This window comes from Photinus pyralis, unplaced genomic scaffold (assembly GCF_008802855.1).
Source record: "Photinus pyralis isolate 1611_PpyrPB1 unplaced genomic scaffold, Ppyr1.3 Ppyr1.4_LG4, whole genome shotgun sequence".
Classification (NCBI taxonomy): Eukaryota; Metazoa; Arthropoda; class Insecta; order Coleoptera; family Lampyridae; genus Photinus; species Photinus pyralis.
This window is the reverse complement of record NW_022170511.1, coordinates 45,021,143-45,041,718: the sequence shown is the minus strand read 5'-3', so window position 1 is coordinate 45,041,718 and position 20,576 is coordinate 45,021,143. Positions and strand designations below refer to the sequence as shown.

The following is a 20,576-nucleotide window of genomic DNA, read 5'->3' as shown; positions in this document are numbered from 1 at the left end:
CTAATTACACAATACGTAAAGTTTGTACTAAATCGAGACGCCTTTTGGTCCTATAACTTTTGACCTGAAAGCGACTCTTACACTTTTGTGCTTTTGTGGATTTACCTAGACCTTTATAAGAATTCTTGGGTGTGGGAGGGTGAAGTTTATTTAAATTTGTAACAGTACCTGTAACCTTTAATGATCGCTCTTCTTCTTTTATAAAGAATAGTTAAATGTTTAAAATACGATTTTCAAATAAACCAATAACGCATGCGCTCTTGATATGAGTCACGCTTTGTTTGAGATGCGAGTGGCTATTAAGCCTGTATTTTGACAATGCAAAAATGTACAGATAAACCTTTGTTTATTCATTAAACAATTGATAAAGAAAAATATCACTATTGCATACTTATTACAATGGTATCACAAGTCGTATAATCATGATGAATCACAACGCAAATTGTGTGATAAAGCAGTCAAACACACATTTGCAGAACCATCAACGGAGCCATGGCAAGAACCACCTCCATCATACAGCTCGAAACATCAACACGTGCTCAACGTCCCCTGTCAAAGTTTCATTTTTTTAGTAAAAATTTCGAGTGAATTCATTCAAAAATGACCGATTTCGGAGACAGCTTCGCCCCGCCGCCACCCCAAGGCAAAGACGACAAGGAATTGCAAGAATTTCTATTCGTCGAAAAGCAAAAGGCCCAGTTCAACGCGCAGGTATTTCTTCCTATCTTGCCTGAGTGATGTTAACTTCCAAATTGCAGATACACGAATTTAACGATTTCTGTTGGGACAAGTGCGTTGAGAAGCCGGGCAGTAAGCTGGATAGCAAGACGGAGACTTGTTTGACCAACTGCGTGGATAGATTCATCGACGTTTCGCTGCTTATTACGAACCGATTCGCTCAACTTTTGCAGAAGAGTGGAGGTGTGTGATTGTATTGTTGTTGATGTATTTTCAATAGTCTTAACGCTTACAACTTTCGGGTGAAATTGTTTAAGGAAGTGTATGTTCATGTTAGACTCTTGCCTAATTGGTAGACATTGTAATAATGTGAATAATAAATGTGATACCTTTATTGTGTAAAGATAATGTGAATGTTTTTGTAAACTTAATTAGCCATTTAAGTATGTATATGGCAAACACGGATAATTAATTTTTGGGATCGGACTGGATGTATAGTAGTTCAGACAGTGACCTACCAAAATTATGTGTTGACGATAAGGAAAGATTGTAGAGATATCCTGATTAGCCCTGGGCAGCTATCAAGTTGATCATTTTTGAGTCGCCGAAGTGTGAACCATAAACCAATTTTTTATGTCTGTGAAGTGTGGACTTAAACAATTTAGGACGAGCTGAAGTTCCTCCACAGCCAACTTCGCACAACAACTTGTTCTTTAACTATTCCACACAGATGCCCTAGGCTTATGTTCTCAAGGAAGAGGTAAGTACTCCCTAAAGTCTTCAACTAGGGATTTATATTTATTTAAATACCTAATTATGCAACATTTATGCATTTATAGATGTACGCTCAGTAAATTTTATTTATATCGCACTCTGATACTGCTAATATTCAAAAAGAGAAGCCGCATAACAAAGGCTCATAATTATGTAGGTCATTATCCAACTTTTAGTCTATGGGAGAATATTCTGTATTGGGAGAAAATTGTGATTACTATCAAAGACAAGATCAAAGATATGCCAGCAAACCACTTTCTCATTGCCACTTTTTGAGCTCTACAAGACACGGTTGGGTGATTTTCAATACAACGTTTCCTTTCTGAGAAATCATGTCAACTTTATTTTGCTATATGGCCGGTAAAAAATGTACATCCTTTATTGAGTAGCATTTTTTATTAGGAATTCAACGATATACAGTACACGTAAAAAAATAAAAGTTGGAAATTGTGATAAATCGGACAAATTTCCTGGAATTAGAAATTTTGTCTGATATATAGGTATTCTCGAACGGCGTTATGTGCAGAAGCACCATTCTGTTAAAACCAACATAGTAGCAAACTTTTGTGTTTTTTTGTGTGGTACATGGTTGCATATTTGTAATAAAAAATGCTACTTAATACAGTAAGTATTGCGGGCCAAATAAAAAACTAAATTTGATGTCTCCAAATGAATCGTTTTATTGAAAATTTCTCAACTGTATCTTGTAGAGCTCAAAGAGTGGCAATGAGGAAGTGTTTTTTATTTTGTTGTATCTGTTCACATAACATAAAAAAAAATAAATATGAAATCAGGAAATTTCGGTTTTTCTGGCATTCTTTCTCGCATTCTTTGGAAGGAATCAGAATTTTCTGGTTTTCTTTAAAGCACTATAATAACTCTTTTAATTATGCATCTTTTGTCTAATTTGACCAACGTTGTATCTTCTACAAGATATCTTCTATGGTTCACCCTTAATCTTGGACACTGATGTGTATATGTAAAATTTATGCATTATTTGGGTGAAGCACAACTCCGCCGAGGGTGGGGGGGGTTAGGATAGTCATATTGGTCATCGAGGCTTCATCTAATAAACTTGTAACAAATATAGCAAACCAGCTGCTGGGCCACTGATTTACTTCGTCGGATATGATGATAAACAAAATAGGTACTGAAAACAGAATTGGAAAATTTGAAACCGTTCGGGAGTGATCTTGTCCACGGACGGACGGAAGGACAGAAAGTCCAAAATCATGAACTCGCTAGGAGCTCATTAATAAACTGCGCCAACAACAAAGATTCTTAAAAGTCCAAAAAAATTCCATACCTTGCTGTTCCATTCAAATGACATCTGGTTGTCTGCTACATACCCTCACATTCCACAGCACCGAAGCACTTTTTATGGAAGTTCAAACATGAGAATTATTGAGATACGTGTACAAACAACCGGGATCACGAAGCAACTACCTGAAAATAAGTTACCTATATGCATTATCAGTTTAAATTAACAGGTTTTTATATTACCTGTAGTTACCTTTATGGCAATGACTGTCTTATCAAATGATTCACATTTTGCTTTCAATTACTGTTATCGGCGTTGGCCACATTTTTGCATAAATCTCGATTCACTTTCACTTTCATACGAATCCAATTAATTTTCCAACAAATGATGGAAAATGCAGAGTGGTCAATGGACCAACATAAAAGTTATTAACATCTTTACATCTCGATTTTTCAATTAAAAAATGCTGCGATATTTTTCGAGATCATTTTTTTCGTCTGCCTTTATTAGTTTGTTAACATCTTCCAGTCCTTTTCATTTCCTCCCCAAAGGTACAGAAAGTGTGAAAATTTGAAAACAAAAAAATTGCGAAACTTAGACCTTTTTATTGGGCGTTTCTTGAGTTGAAATGTGGTGGTTTGTGCATTTTAACCGAATTTTTCAATTAAACAAGAGACCTGCTTGTCGCAGAGTATGTGGTAGGTACTAATTTTTGGAGCATCCTTTTACCCAAAATAAGCTCTGTTTCATTTTGGTATAAGAAAATTCCCACAAGTAGAAATCTTGTTGTATTCGATTAATCGAGGGAAAATCTTGGATGTCGCATTTTAAAAAGAAAATGGCGAGTGATTTTAAAGCTTACATGAATCCTGCGTTTAAGCCTTCGTGGGCCTGTATATCTTTTAGTCTTGGAATTTCAGAATTATACATCGTTATTGGTGACCAAAATAGGTCCATCATTACACGCTCTCGTGGGAACGAGACAGCATCGAATGGAAGAGAGGAAAGTGGAGTTTTTCAACTCCAGTTCAAAGTTTGTCAATTGAACAAGAGTTGAAAAACATTTTCTTCTCAAGTTTTAAACATAATTTTTTCTTAAACTACAATCAAAATTGAAAAATTATCGTATGCAATAATGGAGTTTGCGACATAGCAATCTAGATTAGGGTATGTTTCAATTTTAAGTGTCATTTATTAAGATTAACGCAGCAATTGTTTTTTACTTTCCTCACTAGAGAGGAAAATCACATTTTCTTCACCCTTTTTAGAGACGAAAGTAGTTGTTTGTAAAGTAGTTTCAGAAAAATAACTATTATTGTCCTGGTTTTCCAATTTTCTCCATGATCGGCACACTGCATAATAATTGTCAATCCCGGACACACATACCCTTTAATTATGTGTAAGAATATGTGTAGGTACCAAATTTGGTTCCAATTGGTTTAGTCGGTTAACCGGAAATGAGAGTACAAACGGACTGACAGCATTGAGATTTTGTTTGATTCGGATTCCTGGTCCTCCAAAACGTGTATTTCCGTAAAAAAAGTGGGGGGGTTATTTTTTACCCCAAAAATGTGATTCTAGCGCGCGAAATATTATTTTCATACGTCTCATAAGTACATCCTGACCCATTTTATGAACATAGTTTCCAATTTTCTCAAGTCAGAACTCATTTATTGTCCCTCTCTTGTTCTGGGCCCTCAAGAGGCTTTCGCCCAATTACAGAGTGACCCGCAGAATGCTTTTTAGCGCATTTCTACAAAAATAAAAAAAAAATGCGCTATTGTGGCCACTTTGTCCGTCCGTCCGTCCGCTCGTTTTGCGACGCTACTAGTTCTTTATCTTAAGAGCTATTGTTCTACTTTTTTCGCTATTTGGTTCGTTATGGTGTCGAGTCTTGTACCAAGGAAGGAATTTTTTCTGTACCGCTTACAAAAAAAGTTATTGTAAAAAAAACAAAAAACCGTTTTTTACATGTTCCATAATTTTACACTTTTGCCGTTTATTAACGATCCTAGAGATCGTTTATAATTTTGCATTGCTATCTGTCGTCTGCCTGTGGGTTGTCCGTCTGTTCCTTTGTCTGTCTGTCCATCTATCTGTCCGTGTGAACGATAACTTTGTTTAGAAATGTTCGATCACTTTTACATCTCCGTTAGTTATGAACTGAATTGCATGAAATTCAATATGGGCATAGCTTTAGCCATATAATACGCAACGCCAAAAGTTGAATCGAATCGATTCAAAATTCACAGTGCCCTTTTCGCATCTCGACCATTTATAAACCGAATTGCAACATTTTTTACTTATAAAAGCATTTGAATGAAATTTGATACATAGGCACTTGGAATAAGGGAAAATCAACTGCCAATTTCAAAATTTGGTTTTGCGCATGCGCAGTGCCAACCTTTTTATTTATGGAAGAATTTAAATGAAATTTGATACATAGGCACTTGGAATAAAGGAAAATCTAGCGCCAGTTTCAAAATTTTATTTTGCGCATGCGCAGTGCCAACTTTTTTATCTATGGAAGCATTTAAGTGAAATTTGATATTTAGGCGCTTGGAACAAAGGAAAATCTAACATTAGTTTCAAAATTTAGGTTTGCGCATGCGCAGTTCCAACTTTCTTATTTAGAAAAGCATTGAAATGAAATTCTTCTCATAAGCTGACATTGAAGTAGCACGACAAAAATGGATTGCCCATGTGCAACGCTATCTTTCATATTTGTGGCCGGATTTTTACGATTTTATAGAAGTTGCATCTTACAAATGGGAAATGAATGCAAGTGGAAATGCGCTTTATGTAAATCGTTTACGATTACTTTTTAACTTGTTAAAGGTGCCCCTGCAGAAGGTCTTAAGTTGTTCTATACTACTCCGGTATTTACCTTACGAATTAGGAAAACTGCAGGAAAACCTAATTCTGAGTAGCCGCCAGAATGCTCGAAACTGGTTTAAGGTAATTCCCATCTCTGCCACAGATGAAAAATTCACCTCAACCCAGGTTCGAACACCCGACCTCCCAGCTATGTAGCCCAACCTAGGGGGAAACAAGTATTCAAATTCAAATTAATTCACGTTAATTCAAAATAATTCACGTTAATTCAAATTAATTCGCGTTAATTTAAATTATTTCAGGTTAATTCAAATTTAATTCACGTTAAATCAAATTAATTCACGTTAATTCAAGCTTCATGGCTTAACATGATTTTTGTAATCGGATTTATTGCCGAATTTTTGATAAAATAATGAGAAATACAACTGTAAATGTACTAATTTGTATATCATTAGATAAGAAAATCTTTCGATTGGTGTCATTATGAACCCTCTAAGTTAATATGGGGAGCAACGATCTGCAAAAAACGTTTTTCTCACGTTAATTGCCTATGTTCGGTTTTGAAAAATTCACCCGGTAGAAATGCAAACAAATTCAAATTAATTCGGGACAGTTCAGAATAATTCACGTTAATTCAAATTAATTCACGATGATTCAAATTAATTTAAGTACGTTAATTCGAATTAACTCACGTTAATTCAAATTTATTCAAAGGAGTGTACGCCAAAAATTCAAAGTTGTTTCCCCCTAGAGCCCAACGCTCTACCACTGAGCTACACAGTCGGTTATACAGCCTCAATGTCCTCATTGTAATAAACAATAAGGTGAGGTTCCAAGTGTGATTTTCACGGAGCGCATTCACCTCCTCAATCATGGCTACTTTCCAATTTTTGGATTGAGAACTTTCATTGGTTTCGTGTCTATGTAGACGATTTGACGATATCTAATTGGCTAACAAACGCAGGCGCTTCTCAGACTTGGAATTCTTACAATCCCGCTTATAGTGGCCCAACTTACCACATTTATTGCAACATTTTAGGGCAAACTTTCATAGCAACACATCAAAATTCGAAAAATTAAGGGCTGGTTATTTGATTCTTCCATCAACACTTAAAGATATGGGCCTTTGAGTTTTGAAAATTCGCAAATAACTTATTTCTAATAATTTGCGATTTTCTGGATCGGCAGCGCCCTCTTCGATTCAAATGAACAAATAATTTCGACTGTTTACGCACTGTCACATTAAGCTGACATGAACGAAACGATGGACCCGAAAAGCAAACGAAAATGCGATAAAGGAATCCGAAGAGGATATTATTCGGAAATAACGACAGACTTGGACTTTAAAGATGATACGGCGGAGGAGTTTCCTGGAGCATGTAAACGAACCAACCTCCTCTGGCAAATTCGCACCGAACATCACGCCCCGATAATAGAGGAATTGCCGAAACCGTCTCGCCCCAGCTTCTTAGCCCCGGCTGAAAGATGGATGTGCTACGAGCGCGAACCACATATCGTAATTAGTCGATTTTATTTCACCAATTCCATTTGTCTTCCTCAGCTTTTCCCCGTTGACGCGTTCAAGCCCAAAGTGCAGATGCAGCACGAAATCGAACCTCGCCATCTGCCCAGGAACGTCGCCATCGAACGGAAAAGACGTCAGTACCAGGTCAGTAGTTCGCACTCTTCGCCTGCCGCCAGTAACACATTTTCAGCTTCAAAGCATTAGGGAGTGTTTGGAAAATTTGCGCGTCCAACCGAAACAAATAGTGCCCTCCCATGTCGTTCAAGCACTAACCGTCGAGGAAAAGTTCGGGCTGTACACCACGGTGAACTATTTGCCGCTCGAATTGTTCGACGATCAGGAATTTGACAGCAGGTTTCCGATTTCCGGAATCACACTTGATACCCGTAAGTTTCCTTGCAGATCACCAGAGAGCTGGTTGAACCATGGCGTGATGGAAGGTGTGCGTCATCCCATACCGGCCGTAGCCTTTGTTCCGGTATACATGAAGCCGTTGGTTCACCCAAGCTCGCCCGATTACCTTAACCACGTCTACGAGTGGACTGATGTGGCCGTTACAAACTATACGCCCGACGACGAACTGTGGCACGTGTTAACTTTGGACGGATTCCAAAGGACGTTCGCGATACCGCGGATACGGTTAATGTTCAAAGCAGAGGATCCGGTGGTTTTCGCGCACAGAATAAAGGCCGCGCTTGAGTTGAGGAATCAAGCCGAAAATAGTATTAGGTAAGTCCGCCCGGAGAACCACTGGTGAATCACTAATGTTCTGGTGCAGGTACGAGTTTTACTTGGACTGCATGCTGCTCACCGGCACCCATGAACTGGACGAGGTCTGTATGAGTTACATTTACAAGAGTGCCACCCGCGATCGAGCTTCGAGAGTTCAAAATCGCGAAATCTTCGAAAAGGTGCCCAGGTGAACTGTAACGCATTGTGTGAACTCACCGTTTCAGTTGGAGTTCGAAGTCAGACTCAACCACAAGAGGGCTTTGGGCGAAATTCAATTTCGCTACAGTGCCGAAAAGCAGCCGGATGTCTATCAGTTTTTAAATTTGACCAAGCGGGAAGTTCCTCGTGTGCCCATAACAGGTTGGTTTACACATACTGGACGGGATTAGGTGACTGTCGTTAATTTTAGGCCGAGTTGCGACAAACATGGCCGACTTTAAGAACATGCGCGAGTATTTCCGATGGATGAGTATTTGGGTGATTCCGGAAACCTACAGAGGAATGTCTATTGTTCATAAGTACTGCATGGAGGCGGCCGTCATGTCGCTCTTTACCAGCAGCTATGGCAAACATGTTACGCTTAAGGAGTTTGAAACTGTACAAAGTAGAACCACTGACAACGTAAGTTGCTGAGGTTCCTTCATAATTTCAACAAACGTTTATGTACCTATAGGTAATTGTATTTTTAAAAATGACTTGGATATCGAATATCTCACGAAACATCAGGATGTGCTTAGGCGACATCGGGAAAGGGTGGTTTAATGTAAATGAGAAGCACCCAAACATTTACGACACCGCAAAATTAGTAAGATTTATGGAGGTGGTGAAATATCGCATGCAGGTAAGGTGCTCTAATGCGAGCAGCTCTTCCACCTTTCAATTGTAGCATGCTCTTCGATTACTTGTGGAGAATTCGACACATTTATTTGTAAATCTCGTCGAAACCCCTTGCCAATGTTGCCTGCATTTGAACAGCGACTACGTTTGGGAGAGCAATTTTGTGGATAGCCCATTTAAACCACAAGTTCAGCCCATTTTTGGTTTACTATTGAAGATGGACCCTCTTTGTGGCGCTTTTTATTCCACCGATCCGCGCTTATTTCCTGTAATTTTGAACTTTACTAAGGTCATTTACAGCTTCATTTTCAGAGCGTGCTATTGTCTCTATACGATTCGGCGATTAAGTTAACGCACGGTGTCAATCAAGTACACCCCTCATTGCTGAAACACCTAAAGTTTCCATCCGATTTATATTTATCATCGGTCGGGCTTTTAGATAAAGATGTCTGTGATCTAAGGGAAAGAATGCTGAAAGGTTACGAGAAAGCGATCATTCCTTTATTGGCGTATGCTGAAACGTATTCTGTGCATATGGAGTTGTATACATTGGATGTAACAACATACATCGGGTTAGTCAGGTTTTTTTAATATGATGATTTCTAACTGAAGACCTAATTCCTCGTATTTCCGACTTAAATCTCATAATCTCGTATTTATGCCTTTCTTAATATCGTGTAATTTTGACTAATAAGTCATAACGTATTTAATGCTTTAAAAATCATGAGGTGTAAGTCAGAACTATAAAAATTCCAAATTACAAGATACAATAAAAGGTGTAGTTGCCAAAATATGAACATACTCTCAATTTCAGCGGTTATTTGGAAGAACAACACTCGGCCGTCGAATACAAAGACACAATATCGCATCACTTCAAGATGAGGGATAATTTGGAAGTAACCCTACCTAGCAGTATAGTTATTGGTCCCTTCTTCGTTAACACGGAGCCCTTAAAAACGTTCCTAATAAACAAAAGGCAGGAAATAGCCGGTAAACTTTTGGATCAGTTCGCCGCGATAATGAAGGGGAACATTGAGGAGATTATACAGGAGTACAAATTCTTCAATGCGAGATTACTCGAGCGAGCAACCTCAATTGAGAATATTTACGAAATTCGAGACTGGATGGAAACCATTCCCATGACAGTAAAGGGTTGGGAGGAAGCTACTAAGAAATATCTGTTGGTTTGTATTATAAGTTGGGGGTCTGATCATAAAGTCCAACTTGAAATTATAATCCCAATTTTGTATCAAAATTAAGCTTGGCCACAATCCCCAACTTTCCAAATTGACCTCAGCGTCCATTTGTAAAACCAGTAAAAAAGTAGGTACCTACACCTTGCATGGGAGCATGGGTCCTGTTGCCTCCTGTAAGTCACCGCCCCTGTTTGCAGCACTAGGAATCTGAATGAAACAAAATCTCGATGATGGTCTGTCTGTTTGTACTCTCATTAACGGCTAAACAGCTGAACCGATTGTAACCAGGGGCGGATCCAGTATTATTATTATATTGCACTATGCATTTTTTCATCCAGGCGGTCAAATATCTAGGACCCGGCCCTGTGAGTCAATTGCGACATTCAGATTCATAATATTATGAAATCTAAATCCGCCTCTGATTGTAACCAACATAAAAGAGCGGAATCGCGCATGCGCAGGTGTACGGGTGGCACAGCAATTTTTTTTACATGTAAAGAACGTGTGCTAGCCATCGACATACCTACATATAGAGATGGGATACTGCAGGTGAGAGAGAGGGAAACGAAGAGTAAGAGGCAGTATAAAATATGAAATGTCGATTTAATATTTAATGCGATCAACAGAAACGCGATAAATAATTTAATTAATAGAGAGAGCTAGCCTACTTCTTAGTTTTCCCTTCTACCACATACATGTTTTGGCGGTACCCACTTCTGACGCCCCCACAGGCAATAAATGCGCCGTTTTGGTGGATATCGCCAGAAACCCTCCGCAAAATAGTACTCAATTTTTGAGGCACTTCTCATCGCTCGAGCTCCTAGTGGGGACACGAGAAAGACAAACCGCGTTTCAAGCTTTAAGAAAACAATTCGCAGCGGAAGTAACTTTTGGGCACCCTAAGTAGACTATCCCTCGAAGATGCGCGCTTTACAAACGGTGGTTAATTTCGCCCTTAGGAAAAAAAACAAAATTCCGTCACGCAGGAGTTGTGCGCGTTTTCTTTGTGGCTACACCAAAACTGTAGAAGAAAAAAATACTTAAAAATCATCACGTTCGTAAACCACGCTCGCGGATGGCGCCCAGATGTCGCTCACTCCACTTCATTTAGCGCCGTACCTAAATTTGATAATTACCTACATGGTCCGGCACGTGCACTCCTCGTCTTTCTACAAGCAATTTTTTACGGGCACACATTTGCTGCTGGCCAAGTGAGATTAAGGGGTCTATTCTGTATATTGTCGTTAACAAACGATCTCGTAATGGTAACGATTTGATATTGAACGACACTTATATTCCGTATTACCTGTTATATGTCGTACAGAATAGAGAAAGTCGTTGCCGAACGATAACCGCTGTGTAACGACATCATTACGAGTTGAAGAATAGGCCCCTAAAAGCTACCTTTTTACAAATAAATTTGCCAAAAAAGCGCTAAAATTGAAAAACTCCGCCAATTTTTCTTAAAACAATTTTTAATTGTTTAGAGTTTAGCCCGTCCACTGTCGGTAACCGTACTCGCCGGCCCGCAGTGCATTAAAACGCCCCAGCCCTCTGTTTATTTATTTTTAAACAAAAATAAAATTTTGTTTGGGTAGTGAGAAATATTCCTCGTGACTTATTGGCTTTGCGCTCCTTTGTCTCGCACTTTTTTGCTCTAGCGTCTTTTTTGTCTCACACCCTAATCGTCTCGCCCAAATGACAGCCTAATGCCCGGTTTACAACCCCAAATTCATATGTAATAGAATTATTTTGGGTACATTTTGCTCTAAAACTTTTGACCTAGACCACAGAGAAGAGTTATATTGAATTATTACACATTTAAGAGTCATAGGGAATAATCTAGCGAAATTCCGAACTCAATACATGACCTAGGGAATAAAATACGTTGATTTCTATTATATATTGCCCACAGATTTTCCTGTTTCCGATTCATTTGAAGCCCTATAAATTGCTTCCTGAAAATCAATAACGTCCTACTTTACCAGTACGCCAAATTTCAACACGATATCGGCCACTTTTAAAAAGAGCGGACAACATGCAAAGAAGCTGCACACGAGTTATGCACAATTTATACTTGTTGTCTAATGATATGACGCGTACTCAAACGTAACAGACCTATGGGTAATAATACAACTCTACGTCATCTAGTATAAAAACAGTCGCAGGTAACCGCCCACTGCAAAGTTTATGCCTTTTTCTTCGCATATGAGCTAGATAGAGATGAACCTATAATAGCATAATTTGTGCACACCTCACAGGCGACCAGTTTTGCAGTGGGCGGCCATCTGCGATGATTGACGTGACTGTTATTATATGAAGAGCAATAGCAACTGCAAAGCATTTTAATAATAATAATAATAATAATGTTTATTTCCACCAAAAAAAAACAGAAAAGGGGATAAAACAGAAAAGGGTATGGACGTGTGGACGTATGGTTGCTTTTAAAAACACCTTTTTGTCTTAAATGTTTACAAGTACTAGATGTTAGCTTATTCTGAACCGATTGATGCAACTCTGCCGGAATGGAGCATTTCGAGTAATTCAAGATGGCGACCGATATATTGAAAATTTTATTCTGAAGCGATGCTAACTTGTACTATATCATTATATGTTCTTTAGCGAGGAGTAAGTCTAATTTTACGTACACTCAATGTGAAAAATGTTATTCCCAAGCTAAGGCTGAAATAAACATTTTTGTTGCAAGTTATAACTTACAGTGGTTACACTAATCATCAAGATATTAAAATGAAGTGGTTGATCCATTCTCCTATTTGCTGATATTCAGTGCTATTTATTAAGAAGTAGACATAGGGATTCACGTGTACTGTTTTTCCTTATGTCTACTTTTAAATGACAAAATTTCTTCTGAAGAGCGCCTAATTTTATGCAACCCAAATAACTACCTCAAACAATTGAAGATCTGGCTGTCATATTAATTAATTGGATAAGTATTCCGTCCGTATTTTTATTTTCGTTCGTGTGCGATGTATTCAGTTGATATTGTAATTAGCCGGTTACCGTTTCTGTGAAGCCGAAGCAACAATATTCAAGTTGATTAATGTGGCAGCCAGATATTTATTTGTTTTAAGAAGTTATTTTGGTTGCATAAAATTAGGCGCCTTTCAGATGAGATTTTGTCATTTAAATGTAGACATAGGGAGAAACTCAAGCTTTCTTTGAGTGGCAGAAAGGACCTATGGTCCACATCCCTTGTTAACATGTTCTCTTTTGAGCCACAAACGACAAATATGATCTATCTAAGCTAATTTTGAGTTGCAAAAAACTGTTATCAGCACAGTACCTTAGTTTCCTTCATCAAGCGGAAGCTTCGACGTTTTCCACTTTCTAGCACTTTAATTATCACGGCGTTTTTAATTATTATTAATAATAAAACACGAATATAAACATTATTTCCTCGATTATTTCATTAAAAGAGCTAAGCACTTTTAGAACGTTACCTTCGTAAATGCGGCGCGCATGCCGAATGACTAAACGCGATTGGTGCGCCGATTCATTCCTAGCCAATGACGAGCTAGTTTTTACAACAAATTCGAATATACTGATGAACACCTGTTGATTATCGCACATTCCTGCAAATCTGTTACATTTCCGTATTACTTTTATTAAATTAAATTAATAATGCATTTTTCGCATAAAGAAATAGCACTGGAATTGTCTTTTTGGCATTTCTGCTCTACAAATTCTGTTCATTCTGTTATTTTACCCAAAATTATCCTCAAACCTTTATTTTCATTCCTACTTCCTGTCAGGAAATTTTAGTTTCCATGACAGAACAGAGCAGACTACGATTTTGGGTAAAATTTAATACAAAACTCGTCAGTAAAATGACATTACTTGACTCGAAAATTAAAGTACTCGGTCCCAAAGGGGCCTCGCACTTCAATATTTCCTCGCCAGATCAAATTTGTACGTTCCTTTTTATTCCTATCGGATAAAGCTTTCAGTTATCTTTCGAATCTTAGTAATTTTGTCGATAGCTGGTTTGGAAAACATGGGTCACTCGAGCTACAGTTGGGGATGGTTTAATACCACTGGGTTTTCAGATCTAAAATTGTTAAATGTGCTCCCTACAATAGTTTTGAGACCTGGAAACTAGTGGCATTTGATTAGCGGTACTGGTTTCAAGGAAACACTGCGGGTGTGAAACGCCAAGAGGCGGTACGTGGGGCTGTACTCACGATTGTAGTATAAATAGCTATTATTTTGGGAATTGTGGTCACAATTTCAAGTTGGGCTTTGTGGTCTGGAATGTTAAGACGTATCACTGTACAGGAGTACGACGTGCTTGATTACTTCTGGTATTCATTACCTCAAGAAGATTTTGAAAATAAGTGGGACTGCATTGGATGGCCATACAGGCTTGCTCAACAAATCGAAAGGGCACAAGCGAACCTCGACGAAGAGTTCGACAAGTACTTAAAAATACAAATGATCGACGAGAGCGTTCTCCAGGAGAAAATCGAAAACTTTACCGTCATCGTTACGCAGCTTTCCGGCCAGAAGGACTTTAACAGGGTAACGGGCGCAATTTCGAAACGTAGCTAATTTCGTCTTTGAAGGTTCACGAAATTGCGCTCGAAATAAAGCGACTGTGGAAGGCGATGAAGGAAGCGCAGGAGCACGGGCAGATGTTAAACCAGAGGCAAAAGCTGTTTCTAATGCCAGTCACTCCGTACGATACACTGACGAAGTTGATTAAGGAATTTGAGCCGTACAGAAACTTGTGGGTTACCGCCTCTGGTAAGTGACAACCGTATCACTTCGTTGTCCAGATGACCATTTCTAGAATGGCTCAAATGGCACGAAATTTGGATGGACAACCCTTTAGTAAACGTCGACGGCGAGGCTATCGAGGGGATAGTTTCGGATATGTACAAGACCATGATAAAATCTGTAAAGTTATTCGTCGAAATCGAGGCGGTGCAAAGCGTCGCCCTGGAAATTAAGAAGCAAATTGAGAGTTTCAAGCCGATGATACCTCTAATACAAACACTGCGCAACCCCGGCATGAGACAGCGGCACTGGGATGCGTTTAAAGCTGAAACTGGTAAGTGAACAGGAGTCCAATTTTGCTGTTAACCAGTCTCGTGCAGGAATCGTCGTCAATTGGACACCGACGATAACCTTCAACGATTTTATCGCTTTGGGCATTCAGAATTACAGCGACGTCATTTCGAAGATTGGGGATAATGCCGGAAAGGAGTACGCCATCGAATCCGTTCTTGATAAGATGGTGCGCGAATGGGACCACAACTTTATGGAGCTCACATTATACAAGACTACCGGTACTGTCGCACTTTACCAAAGCAACTCGGTCACTTTGGGTTCTAGGAACGTACATAATGAAAGTGGCAGACGACATTCTGCAGCTGCTGGACGACCACATCGTTATGACGCAACAGTTATCGTTCAGTCCATTCAAAGGGCCCTTTGAGGAGAGGATCGATAACTGGGAAGAGAAGCTAAAGACTTGTAGTGAGTGCTTGGAGGAATGGATGGAAGTGCAAAGGTACCTTTGCCAATTACACGCCGATCACTTTTACATTGTGCTCCCAGACAGTGGATGTACCTTGAGCCGATCTTCGCCAGTCCCGATATAACGCAACAGTTACCGACTGAAAGCAAAAAGTACAGCACCATGGAGAGAACTTGGAGGCGAATTATGAAAAACGCCTGCGACTGCCCATCGGTATGCGCCCTCCTCTCCGCCTATCCCCAATTTGTAGATTATCCTTACATGTTCCGACAAAAAACTTCTGGAAAGTCTGAAAGAGTGCAACCATCTCTTGGAGGTCGTGCAGAAAGGCCTGACCAATTACTTGGAGATGAAAAGGTCGGTCTTTCCGCGATTGTACTTTCTCAGCGACGACGAGCTGCTCGAGATTTTATCTCAGGCGCGCAATCCGCTCGCCGTTCAGCCTCACCTACGGAAGTGCTTCGAGAATATAGCGAGGGTACCGAGGTGCTATTGCGCCGTCGTGTAATCTCGAAGTTTACTTTCAGCTGACATTTGAGGATGATCTGAAAATCAGCCAGATGTGGTCCGCCGAGGACGAAGGTATTGACTTACGCCCTTCACTATACCCTACCGGAAACGTAGAGTGCTGGCTCGTTATCCTGGAGGAGAGCATGAAGAATACCGGCAAGTACTCACTGTGATTTGTAAAATTGGTGTCACCAATAAATTGTTTGCAGTGAGAACAACCTACGGGGACTCATTGGAGACGTTATTTGTCATGGAAAGGAAGGAGTGGGTACTGATGTGGCCTGGGCAGATTGTAATAGCGGGTTGTCAAACGTATTGGACCAACGGCGTGGAGGACGCGTTAAGTAAGGGCGACTTGGCCGCGTTTTTCGACGTGGTTTTGGAGAACGTAAGTTAAAACTATGCATACGTGCTGGCTCACGTGGAGGTTTCAGCTGGATCAGCTTCGAGGGCTCGTGAGAGGCTCACTTACCTATTTACATCGAGAGATTTTATCCGCGTTAATAGTAATCGAGGTGCATGCTCGTGATGTAACCCAAAATTTAGTCGACAGTAACGTTACCAACGTTAATGACTTCGATTGGATCAGCCAGCTGAGGTATAAACTATTACCTTTTAGTCCATGCTATACAGGGTGCCCATTATGTATGGAATATAGTATATATCTCGGTAAATATTGACTGTATATAAAATTTTTCTATCTGAAAGTTGTTTAACATTTTATTTCCCATAATAAGGCAGCATTCCATTGTTTTTATTTCAGAAAACAAATGATAAATTTTTATTTCAAGTTTTTTGTGATAAGTTATGCTACTGTCTTGCAGTTAATGGCTAACATTTTCAATGCGATGAAAAGCATTTTACTGCTAATTTCGTTTGGTCTTCAAGGTTTAATAAGAAACGTACACGTTCATTTGTTTTATTTTGATGTAAGATATCTGGATTAATGTTATCGATCTAATTATAATAAATTTTCTTGTATTAGGGTACTAACATGTTACATCATCGCAAAGAGAAAAACAATCTTTATCAAATGAGCCTAATAAAAAGGTGCACTGCCATTTAAAAAAATTCAATTGTTTTCAGTTACGTCATTTGTTTTCTGAAATAAAAACAACTGAATGTCGCCTTATTATGGGAAGTAAAATGTTAAGCAACTTTCATATAGAAAAATTTTGTATACATTCGATATTAACCAATAACTATATTCCATACATAATGGGCACCCTGTATATTTTTTAACAAAAAAAAATTAGTTACCTGTTCAAACCGGGTTTTAAATGCAGGTGAAAGGATTAAAAATTGGGGAGAAATAATTAAAACAGCTGAATGTTTCCGTGGGTGAAATCCCGGAGGATGAAAGGGGTGGAAAGTGGTATTTTGCAATTTGTGACAAAACTATTAATTTTAGGCGAAAATGTTCAATATAAAAGTTATAGAGAATAAAAAAATGAACAACTGTTGTATCACACTATTTTCACATAACTTCCAATTTAATTCTAATTTTTGCGGAAAAAAGTCGTAAGGGTTTGAAATTTGGAAGAAACAGCTTGTTTTTTTGGGCCCGTAATGTTGAACCGTTTCCGAGATTTCACGATTTCTGAAACAACCACCTCTTTTTCTAGGGAATGAAAAATCTATTTTTTTTTCATCGTACAGAGGTGCGCGGAGTAGCAAAATTTTCGAGAGGATTTATATTTTAATAAACAAAAACAAAAAATATTATTCCAATAGAAAAACTTCGAGAAAATCGCCAAAAACTGGAAACACAGTTTTAAGTGCAATTGCATCAGCTGTGAAACATGCAGGAAGAAGAGAAGAAAAGAAGAGAAACAAATTGTTCGGAAAGCAAAGAATTCGATTTTAATTCGAATTGTTTTGATTGCTGTAGAAATGCAGAAAAAAGATATAATAAAGATGTTTTAACTGAAACAGTTGAGTATAAGGAAACAAAAGACAATATTTCAGCAGACATTCAAAAGAATCAAGAAGACAGATTTCGAAAAAAATCTTTGTTAGCGTGGATCAAATATGATAATTTAGTTGCAAAAAAAACTATTTACCATGTCAAAAACCGTGTATATAAACTGTTCCCCCAGTTTTTGCCACTTTTCTTGAAATTTTTTTTATTGTAATAATATTTTTATTTTTGATTATTAAAATATAAGTAAAATATGGCTATCTGGAATAGCTGTGTTCTATGAAAAAAAAAAGATTTTTCATCCCACTGAAACAGAGGGTTTTTTTTCTCGAAATCGTGAAATCTCGGTATCGGTTCAACTTTACGGACCCAAAAATCGTCCCCGTTTTTATCATAAAACATGCTGTTTTCTGGAAATTTCAAATCCCTTTTTTTTGCTAAAATAAGAATCAAAAACTAAAAAAAACCGTTTGTCCGGTTTTTCTAGGAAAATTGGAGGTTATGCGAAAATAAATTTAGCCTGGACTATATTAATTATTAAAGCCGATAAAGTTGAAACCCCCACTTTGCCCAAATCAAGCAAAAATATGCCTATAATTTAGGACTAATTAAAGACTAATTTGTACCCACAAAATTAGACTTTGTACCCGCTTAGTTCTGCCAGAAAACCGATTCTAAGGTGGGGGTACTAACTAGAAATCAAGCACCCCCACTTTTTCCGATTGAAATTTTATTAGCCCTTTTTTAATAAAAATTGTTTAAACAATGAAAATCTAACATAGGTACAAATTAGTCTTTAATTCATAGTTTTTGATGCGACTAATAAAATTGCAATCTGTAATTGGGCGAAAGGCTGTTCAGGGCCCATAACCAGAGAGGGGCAATAAGTAAATAAATAAAAAGTGGGGGTGCTAACTTGATGTCTAGTTACCACCCCCACCCTTAGAATCGGTTTTCCGGCGGAACCAAGCGGATACAAATTTTAATTTTGTGGATACAAATTAGTCTTTAATTTATACGTTCCATTTCTGTATATTAATTCTGAGAATTGCCCTTTTTGGGTAAAAAATTGTGTAAATATAATGTATAAATTGTTTAAACAATGAAAATTTAATTTGGGATTTGACTAATAAAATATCATTCGGAAAACCCGATTGTAACGTGGGGTGTGCTAACTTGATTTCACCCCCACCTTAGAATCGGTTTTCCGGCGCGGAACTAAGCGGGTACAAATTAGTCTTTAATTAGTCCTAAATTATAGGCATATTTTTACTTCATTTAGGCAAAGTGGGGGTCCCAACTTTATCAACCTTAATTATTATCAAATGGCTCCAAGTGTTGGTATATTTTACAAACATCTATATTCAGTTGAAAACATTCTAAATGTGTAGATACTACTGGGTGGAGCAAGAACTAAAAGTGAGAGCGGTTAATGCCGAGTTTCAGTACGGCTACGAGTATTTGGGCAACAGCGGTCGACTCGTCATAACTCCCCTGACCGACCGCTGCTATTTGACCCTGACCGGAGCTCTACATCTCAAGTTCGGAGGTGCGCCGGCGGGACCCGCCGGTACCGGAAAAACTGAAACCACGAAAGATCTGGCAAAGGCGATGGCGATACAGTGTGTCGTGTTCAATTGTTCGGACCAACTCGATTTTATGGCCATGGGAAAATTCTTTAAGGGGCTTGCTAGGTAACTTATAATCTACTGTACTCACAGATGTTAACGTCTGAGTAGCTCCGGTGCTTGGGCGTGCTTCGATGAGTTTAACAGGATCGATATTGAGGTGCTGTCTGTAGTCGCTCAGCAAATTATGACTATACAAAAGGCGCAGCAGGCGAAAATGGACTCGTAAGCGAATTTTTCGTTCGTGTCATTTGTATTCTCGTAGATTTATATTTGAGGGTGTCGAGATAGCACTGAAGCAGTCCTGTGCCGTCTTCATCACCATGAACCCCGGATACGCGGGACGTACCGAACTACCCGATAACCTAAAAGCTCTCTTTCGGCCGGTTTCGATGATGGTGCCCAATTACGGCCTAATCGCCGAAATATCGCTTTTTTCGTTCGGGTTCAGCAACGCGAAGCAGCTCGCTAATAAAATCACGACTACATTTAAATTGAGCTCCGAGCAGCTTAGCAGCCAGGACCACTACGATTTCGGCATGCGAGCTGTTAAAACTGTCATCGCCGTCGCTGGAAATTTGAAACGTGAAAATCCAGATATGGACGAGCGGCAGATTATTCTCAGGGCGTTGTTGGCTGTTAATGTACCCAAGTTCTTAAAAGATGATTTGAAATTGTTTTATGGTATACACTTAAGCGATTTTTCTGAGATATTACTGAGCTTTCGTTTAAGGTATTGTTTCTGATTTGTTCCCCAAAATGAAAGAGGAGGCTGTAGATTACGGTCTGTTAGAGGAGTTTATAAGGAAGATGATTATTAAACACGGATTGGAAGACGTTGACGGTAAGCAAATTTTAGTACTCAAATACAGAAACACTCTACAAGTTTGGAGTAATGACTTAAATAAACATTTTCTCATTCACATATCATTATACTCCCCTTAGCCCAAACAAGGGGTTCTTTTATTAGGACCACTTGCTGCAATTGTTTTTTTTTTTCATGTTCCTTACAATAAGAAATTATTTATAAAAAAGGAAAAAGATATGTGAACATACCACAAACTTTTCCTTATGGCAGGTCCGACTCCAAACCGTATTTTGAGTATATGTATAGTGTAGCGAATATTCCAAAAATCCCGATAGACATCGAGGCGATAAAAAATTGAAGATATGACGCAA

At 38.6% G+C, this 20,576-nt stretch overlaps 2 protein-coding genes across 2 annotated transcripts in view; both read left to right on the top strand.

The window, feature by feature from the left end:
• Window positions 1–495: 495 nt before the first annotated feature.
• LOC116167580 (mitochondrial import inner membrane translocase subunit Tim8) lies at window positions 496–1,086 on the top strand. Its single transcript, XM_031482973.1, has 2 exons — window positions 496–711; window positions 759–1,086. The coding sequence occupies exons 1-2, from the start codon at window positions 601–603 to the stop codon at window positions 927–929; spliced, it is 282 nt and encodes a 93-aa protein (XP_031338833.1). The 5' UTR covers window positions 496–600; the 3' UTR covers window positions 930–1,086.
• Window positions 1,087–1,283: 197 nt separating this feature from the next.
• Window positions 1,284–20,576, top strand: part of LOC116167578 (dynein heavy chain 1, axonemal-like) — a 42,744-nt gene continuing 23,451 nt past the window's right edge. The window contains 26 exon segments of the mRNA XM_031482971.1: window positions 1,284–1,438; window positions 6,737–7,064; window positions 7,110–7,217; window positions 7,264–7,427; window positions 7,476–7,802; window positions 7,852–7,984; window positions 8,030–8,165; window positions 8,215–8,426; window positions 8,479–8,646; window positions 8,692–8,910; window positions 8,955–9,214; window positions 9,457–9,826; window positions 14,135–14,377; window positions 14,422–14,602; window positions 14,649–14,909; window positions 14,956–15,147; window positions 15,194–15,371; window positions 15,419–15,551; window positions 15,589–15,816; window positions 15,866–16,049; window positions 16,052–16,236; window positions 16,283–16,446; window positions 19,161–19,463; window positions 19,509–19,622; window positions 19,663–20,081; window positions 20,131–20,241. Of these exon segments, the coding sequence (XP_031338831.1) occupies window positions 6,801–7,064; window positions 7,110–7,217; window positions 7,264–7,427; window positions 7,476–7,802; window positions 7,852–7,984; window positions 8,030–8,165; window positions 8,215–8,426; window positions 8,479–8,646; window positions 8,692–8,910; window positions 8,955–9,214; window positions 9,457–9,826; window positions 14,135–14,377; window positions 14,422–14,602; window positions 14,649–14,909; window positions 14,956–15,147; window positions 15,194–15,371; window positions 15,419–15,551; window positions 15,589–15,816; window positions 15,866–16,049; window positions 16,052–16,236; window positions 16,283–16,446; window positions 19,161–19,463; window positions 19,509–19,622; window positions 19,663–20,081; window positions 20,131–20,241 (5,257 nt within the window). The 5' untranslated portion in view covers window positions 1,284–1,438; window positions 6,737–6,800.